This window comes from Chrysemys picta, chromosome 7, assembly GCF_011386835.1.
Source record: "Chrysemys picta bellii isolate R12L10 chromosome 7, ASM1138683v2, whole genome shotgun sequence".
NCBI classification, from domain to species: Eukaryota; Metazoa; Chordata; order Testudines; family Emydidae; genus Chrysemys; species Chrysemys picta.
Window position 1 is genome coordinate 128,666,826 of NC_088797.1, and position 7,822 is coordinate 128,674,647.

At 65.6% G+C, this 7,822-nt stretch overlaps 1 protein-coding gene across 2 annotated transcripts in view; it reads left to right on the top strand.

Moving 5' to 3' along the window:
- The window catches only part of HPSE2 (heparanase 2 (inactive)), a 261,248-nt gene extending 257,359 nt beyond the window's left edge, over nt 1–3,889 (top strand). For both annotated transcript variants that reach the window (XM_065553611.1, XM_065553610.1), the window contains 2 exons: nt 1,259–1,405; nt 2,014–3,889. In XM_065553611.1, coding sequence (XP_065409683.1) covers nt 1,259–1,405; nt 2,014–2,179 — 313 coding nt within the window. In that variant the 3' untranslated portion in view covers nt 2,180–3,889. The remainder of the gene's footprint in view (nt 1–1,258; nt 1,406–2,013) is intronic.
- Nucleotides 3,890–7,822: the final 3,933 nt, after the last annotated feature.

Sequence of the window (7,822 nt, forward strand, 5' to 3'; positions counted from 1 at the left end):
GGGGAGCCCCGGGCTGAGAGAGGCTGTGGGGCTGCACACCAGGAATAGCGCAAGAGACGGGCTTGGCGGGGGGAGCAGGGGGGGTGTGCAGGGTGGGGGGCTGGCCCCCCTCGGAAGGGGCTTTGGGAATGGGGCTGCCCCGTGAGTGAGCGAACGGGAGGCTACTGCGATGGCAGCGGGTCCCTGAGCAGAGACTGGGGGGTTGGGCACGAGCCCAACAGGGGAGATCAAGGGAGTGGATTTCACCCCGGCCCCAGAGGTCGGGTTACGCTGCCCTCCGGCTGACAGCGACAGGGAGCTGCCTGGTGGCTCTTTCAAAGGGTCCCACAGAGGGGCGGGGGCGCTGCCATCTCCGCGGACACAAGTTCCTATTGTGGCCGAGGGGAGGCCGTTTGGTTACATGTTCCAGATGCTTTCAACAACCTCCCACCCCGTAGGAAACCTTGTCCAGTAACTGGCAGGTGCAGCCTGCTCTCCGGCCCCTGTCTGGGCTGCGTGCTGGGCGAGACAGAGCACCAGTGTCTTGTCTCTGTTCGGGACGTGCCCAGGGCAGCGCCCGGGCATAGAGAGCACTCGTCTTGTTCGCAGCATCCCCCCTTGCGCCCCCCCCCCCCCACACACCCGGGAGCTGGGGCAGGGGCTCCCCACAGCACATCCCTGGTGCCCTGCCCCATCGCACGCCTCAAGGGAGGTGAATCCACGGGTCTGCCTGGGAACGCCACCTCCCCGCCCTGCGTCCCAAGGGAGGTGGCACAGTGCCTGCTGCGTAATGTGGGCAGACAACTGCAGCCAGGAGCCACATGTGCTGCTGCCCTGAGCTCGTTAGAGGGTAAATCAAGGCCCTGGGCCCGCCCCTGCCATGGCACGATGCTGCTCAGCCCAGCGCGTGTTCATCCTGGACCCTCGCTAGGCCCAGGGGGATGGAGACAGGGCACAGACGTCCATACAGATCTGGGGGGAACGGGGCTTGCGTCCCCCTCTGGAGAGCCAGCGTCTGCCCCTGCTGCACAGAGCCTGTCTCCCGTTGGAGGGCTCGTGCCATCCCTGCCTTGTTAGGGTGACGGCCCCCCAGTTACTGCAGTGCTGGTCTCGTCCCCTCCTGGGCACTGCAGAAGGCCGGTTCCTCGCACAGCCGGCACAGACCCCCTGCTGAACTGGCCTCTTAGCGACAACCTGGTTTTTAAAGCTGCCTAGAAACAATGCGGTTTCCTAGTCAACATGCAGACAACCCCACCTTCCTTGTCACTTTCGCTCTCAGCCACAATTATGTCCGAGGATCCATCACCCTCTACATCATCAACCTGCATCGCTCCCGGAAGAAAATCAAGCTGGTGGGGACGCTGCGAGATAAGATTGTTCACCAGTACCTACTGCAGCCGCATGGCAAGGACGGACTTCACGCCCGGTGAGTGCAGACACGCAGGGCTCGGCCCTGAACGCCAGCACGGGGCCTGCCAGCCAGCAGTACCCGCGCGCGGCCAGTAAACCGCACTGGGTGGGTGGGGCTGAGGCCAGGCCGTGGTGCACCACCTGCAGCTGGGACAGGCTGGCTGCCGCTTCCCGCAGCTCCCATTGGCCGGGAATGGCGAACCAGGGCCACTGGGAGCTGCGGGCAGTCGATATAAACAAACCGTCTCGCGGCCGCCAGCGCATCACCCTGACGGGCCGCAGTGCCCACCACTGCAGTAGCCCCAAGTGAGGCACCCAGATAAGTGACCGGTTCTGGGGTGCGGAACCACTGCAGCCCCCCTACCCCCCGACTCCTGCTCAGCCACCTGGGAGATCAGCTCATTGTCCTCATGCCTCAGTCCCTGCGGAGGCTCCCAGCACCACCTGCTCCTCCCATGGCCATCACCTGCCTTTGCAGACCTATGGCTCCTGCCCGCTGGGCAGATGCATGCAGCACGCACAGCCCCGCACCGGGCTGCAGGCACACGCCCTGTCGGCTGGCTGCCTTGTGCCGGGCTCCCAGGCCGCCGTGGAGACGCTGACCTGAGTGTGCTTCTCCTGCAGGTCCGTGCAGCTCAACGGGCAGCCGCTGGCCATGGCGGATGATGGGACACTTCCTGAGCTGAAACCTCGCCCCCTTCGTGCTGGCCGCACCCTGGTCGTCCCACCACTGACCATGAGCTTCTATGTGGTGAAGAACGTTCACGCCCTGGCCTGCCGGTACCGATAGCTCTGCCCGAAAGCCACTGGCCAAGACGAGACCTGCTGGGCCTGCTTTAACCCTCCCCTGTCCTCTCGCTTCCTGCACAGAACTTGCTGCCAGTCGGTGGGGCTGTGACCTGCCCGCTGCAGAATGGGCCCCCCTCTCCTGGGGCTCTGCACCCAGTGGGATGTGCGTCATCACTGGCAGGTCCCGTTCCCCTTGGAGAATAACCACTCAGAGCGCGAGTCCCGAGCGACTCCTCCAGGGTGGCCCAACGGCACGGCAATACCTGGCCAGGCTGTCTGCTTGGCCCCAGCCCCACGAGCCAGCTTGGCCCCTGGCATTGCTGTGCCCACGGAGAAGAACATGACTCCATTGGTGAGATGACTGGCTCCTCTTGGTGCAGTGACAGAGACCTGCGACTCAGGGGCGATGGTGCCTGGGAGTTGTGGGCCACACGCCCTCTTCACACCGTCAGTGTTTCTTCCACAGGCCGAGTGAAAATCCGGCTGGTGAATTCGGCCTGTGCGCACGGACGGCCCGGCTCCACGGGATCGGACTGCAGGGGATAGCGCTGCACCAGGCCGGTTTCTGATAGGGGAGCTGGCTCCTTGCTCTGGGGAAGTGCAGAGACGGGGCTCAAGGGTTGTGTTCTTAGTCTGGGACAGGGGGCACAGACACAAGCACTGCAAAGGGGACGGAGCTCACCCAGCTGGCTAGAGCCAGCCCAGCCCCTCAGAGCCTCCCCTTCCCTGCGCTAACCAGGGCATCCCCCGGCTCTGCGCTCCCCCAGGGCGCTTTGCTCTCAGGCAGGTGCCAGGGGCTCTTGGCAGCTCCAGCCTGCCAGAACCCAGCCACCCTTCTCTCCCCACACTGCCGTGCCACTGCCCGTAATGGGGGTGAGCCTGGGACTGGGGAAAGAAATGGGCCAGGCTCAGTGCAGCGCGGGGCTGCGGGGCCTCCCCCCAAGGGATTTCGTAGTTCACTATAGTGATGGGCCGGGCACGGACCGATCCCCGGGGGTAGCCATTGCCCTCCGCTGCTTCTTCCCTCGGATCCAGAGAGTCAGGTCCTGGCAGCCGTAGAGCACCCTGGGCCCACCCCACTGAGAGACTGAGGGCCAGAGGGATCCTGGGATCAGCCCACCGAGCAACCCAGAGCTTTCCCAGACAGAATGTGCGTGGGAGCAGCTCCCCCTGCTGCCGCCTGGCCGTGAGACAGGCGAGGAGGGTGAGGGAATAGCTTCTACCAGCCCCTCCTGGGGCGCCAGCCGAGCTTTGGAGCCACGCTGCGAAATGGGCGGCATGAGACGCGCTGGGGGGCTGCGAGGAGTCGCTTCGGCCAGGCTAAGGAAGCCCGTAGGGGCTCAGCCGAGCCCTGGGCAGGGGCGTTAGCCAGGAGTCCTGCCCCCGGCACTGGCTGGGGCGCTGCGAGCTGGGCCCGCGGGAGCCTTCGCTGTAAATGTTAATATTTAAATTATATTTTCTGAAGCTCTGCTAGTCTGGAAGCTGGTGGGAGGGAAGTGGGGTGGGGCACCCCACTCCCCAGCTCGCAGGAGAAGTGGGCTGAGGTGGTACAGGCAGGGTCACTGCTCCCCAGGGGCTTGGGGGGCATTGTTAGAGGTGTGAATATTTCCTTCCAGAAGAGATTTTATTGAGGTGTGTGGAGAGCCGGGCTCCGGGAGCTAGCTGAGATTGTGTGGGAGATGTTGGATAATAAAGGTGGGCTGTCCAACCACGCCTGGCCTCGTCTCTCAGCAGCAGCGAAGGCCGGGCCCGCCGCACCATGCTCCCTGGCAGAGGGGCGCGTTTCGTAGCCTCTGCTCCAGGACTGCAAGCGTCTTCGGTCTGTCCCAGGCCTGGAGCCGTGGCCGAGTCCCCAGCCGTAGGACGTGGCTACACGACAGAGCAGGGGCTGCTGCCCGTGACTCAGGGACACCAGGCCCAAGTGTGTTTGCATCACAGCCATTGTCACCTGTTTGTGCATGTGCACCTCAGTGTGTTCTGGGGAGCTGGGCCATAGGGCCTCAGCAGGGCCTGGCTCCCAGAGCAGCGCCAGCAGCACATGCCCTCAGAGATGCCCTCATGCCCAGAAAGCTGGGAGCAAGGAGGCATAACTCACCCAGTGACACAGGCACAGGTAGGACACGGCAGAGTCAGCGTTACAGGCCAGCCTGCACCCCTGGCAGGGGCGACGCACTGGCAGCTGGTCACTAACCCAGCGGTGTGAGGACACAGCCCATTCGGTGCCGCTTGGCTGGGACCTGGCTAAGCCGTTTTGCACATGGGGGTGGGGAGTTCAAGGTGTCAGCGCTGGGCTGGGCCCAGAGGCTGCAGAGCCACGTGTGGTACCAGACATGGCAGTGGGGCGTGAGGAGCCCGTGAAGCAGGGTCTGGCTGGGGCAATGGGGTGACGAAGGCCTGGTCCAGATCCCAGCTGGAGGGAGTGTGAATTCTGGCAAAGGGGCTCACGGGGCAGGGACAAAGGGGACACGGTTCTGGCTTTGGGAATGAAGTCCTGAGTGCAGGAGAGCGACTGCACTGTCCAAGCCAGTGACACCGGCACAGCCAGGAGCTGGGGCTCCAGACGGAGGGAGGGAAAGGGCCCGTGAGCTGGGGAGAGGGAGAGCTTGGTGTGACCCACAGAGAAGTGAAGTCAAGGGTTGATTCTGTCAGGCCGTCCTGCAGCAGCTCCAGACCGTGGGTACCAGCCTCAGGCCGCCTGTCAGGAGCCAGGCACAGACCCCACCGTGGCTGAGTGCTGTGCTTAGATCTCACCCACCAGGTATCAGGTGTGAACTCAGGCGCTGGGACAGCCTGACCCGGGAGTCCCAGGTACTCCCATCCATCTCACCACCAGCCGGTGCCTCACACCAAGGATCACGGCACTATCCGGGTTACTCCCGGCCCCAGAGGAGTCCTGGGAGATGGGCCTTTGCCAGAGGAGGAAGCGGCTGGTAACGTGGAAATCCCATGCTGGCTGGCCAGGCTTTCCTGGGCATTTCAGCGTCCCGGTCTGCAGCAGGACAGCTGGAGTGCGAGCGCCAGAGCATCTGGAGAGCATGTGCGCGACCAGCTGGAGATGCGTGTGCAACACAACAGCTGGGGGCCGTTTCTGCCACAGCTGGGCCCCGAGCCCTTGTTATCCGGCTGCTGCTGGGATGTGAAGTCCAGCCCCACCAGGCCGCAGGCTGGGCCTAGCGGATCCCAAACCGGGGCTGAGCCCCCAGCCCGTTTCGATGGGAACGTCCCCTCTCTAAGGCCAGAAAGGGTCTCCGCCGAAGGGACGCTGTGACTCTCTCCCAAGCAGCCGGCACGGTTGTAGGCACCGACGCCAGAACCACGCTGCCCGGAGGCAGGAGGGCACAGAAAGCCCAAGAGTGAGGCCCAAGGGCAGCAGGGGCAGAGGAGCCAGGCAGCCCTGCTGCAGCCAATGCTCGGCCTGTTGTCCCCTGCACCCAGCAGCCCCCACTTGACTTTCCGGCCCCCATGCTGGCTCTGAATTAAGGGCCAGGATTGTAAGTGGCTGCGGGGGGGGCAGCCTGGGGGCCTTCCAGCAGCAGGATGCCTGGCCAGGGTGGGACTCACTCCAGACAGGAGTCCTGAGCTACCTCCCACCCTGAACAGGAGCTGGGAATTCTCCATGCTCAGCTGCAGAGCACCCCATAGTGCCGACCCCCACCCCCCGCTCGAGCGCTCTGTGCGTAGCTGCTTCCGCTACAGCCGCTGTAACCCCCAGTGCAGACGTGCTCGCTCCCTGTGCAGCCATGTTACTGGGGTTTCTAGGCTGTCGCACCCTCATCACCATGTCTCTGGGCTCCCAAGCGCCTGTCCACCCTCCCATGGCACCTGGGGCTCTGGGTATCTCACCGCCCCAAGCTGGACGGTCCTGAAATCTACCTCCTTGCCCTGCTGTGTCCTGGATTCCCCTCTGTATGCACCGCTAGAGACAGGGCGGCGTAGCTACGGGGTGCAGACAATCCACGCCCAAGCGATGCACTCGCTGCCCGTGTGGACAGCGCCGACGGGCGGGCGTCTCCCATCGACACCGCTATCGCCTGTCGCGGCGGTGGGGCACCTAGGCTGACCCGTAGCTCAGTGCTACAGCCGCGGCAGCGCTGCACATGGGGACAAGCCCGTAGCCTGCTGTGTCTAGGCTCCTTCTCAGCCAGCCCCCAAGCCCAGGGAGGGGGCGAGCGGCAGAGCAGTGCAGCATCCCCCCTCCCGGCCCGGAGCCAGCCCTGCACGCCACGCTTTCCGGCACCACGCCCCTTGGCAAGCGGCTTGTGCCCGGGAAGACACTGGCTGGCTGCGTATGACGGCATCACACGGGCCTGGCAGCTCCGTGATTTAAAACCCTGAGACCAACACCCCACGCTGGTGCAAACCCCGTCTCCCCTCGGGGTGGGCTCGGCCCTCACTGCTCCTGGCCCCCGGCCCCAGCACGTGCTGAGTTCTGGGGCTGCCTCCCCTGCGTGGCTGTCTCATGATCTCGTCTCAGGCGAAGCAGGTGGCTCCGTGTCTCTGCCCCCAGCTCCGAGGCAGCAGCTCCGTGTCTCAGCCCAGTGCCCTGGCCTGGTTCGTAGGGCCTTGCTGCACTCCGAGCCGGGGCGGTTACCAGCGCCAAGAGCCATGCCCGTGATAAGCCAGAGCGCCCCAAAGAGCGTAGCCACGGCGATGCACACAGGGAGAGGGGCTAACGCCCCCCAGTACGGACCGGCCAAGATACTAGGCCCCTTCTGCTCCAAGTGTCAATGGACCCTCTGAGGCAGCATCTTCCCGCCCGCGCCGGGAGCTGTCTGCTCCCTCCCGGATAATGCCTGGCCCAGCTGCACCCCGTCTGCACCTTTGCCCTCCTCTTCCAGCCTGCGTGGGGAGGGGAGGAAACGGGGCAGCACGGAGCCGTCCCCTCAGCCCAGCAGGGCGCCCGGGGTCCCGCCGGGTGCAGACAGTGAAAGCCTGGGCCCGAGCCCAATGCAGCAGCCGCCAGGCCGGTGCGAGCAGGCAACGCGGAGGTGCAGAATGCGGCCAGGAGGATGCAGCCAGTAGGGTCGGGAGCCACCAGGTCACTTGGGGCTCCTGGGCCCCATTCCCGTCCTTGCCCAGGAACTGGGGTGTCCCGCCAGACCCCAGCGTCTGCAGAGTGCCAGCAAGGAGCCGAGCGCAGCCGGGCCAGCCCCGCCCAGTCCCCCAGGAACCCCCCAGGGTGGGGCCAGCCCCTGCACAAAGCCGCTCACAGCAGGGAACTGGCCTCACCCCCAGCTCAGCTCTGGGCACAGGGCCCCTGGGTGGGGGCCGGGCGTGGGGCAGCTGCCCCGTCAGGCCCCGCACGCCCAACGGGGCCAGGCTGGACTCAGCTCCACAGGGGGCAGGGCCAGGGCCCTATTGCCCTGTAGCAGCCCCCAGCGGGGGCGGAGCTGGTCCCATCCCGTTTCCCGCTCTCGGTGCAGAGAGATTGGGGCGTGTTCCCATGGGGGGGGAACCCAGAGCACATGGGGGGGCCCAGCCTGACCCCGGCTCCTGCCCTGGGGGCCAGGGTCTCTCTGGCCATCTGCCTTGCGCCCCCCGCCCCGCGCCCCCGCAGGCAGCACGTGCCCCCGGCCCCGCGCCGGTTCGGGGTCGGCCCAGCAGGGGGCGCTGTGGGGAGGCGGCGGGAGGCTCTGAAATGGGA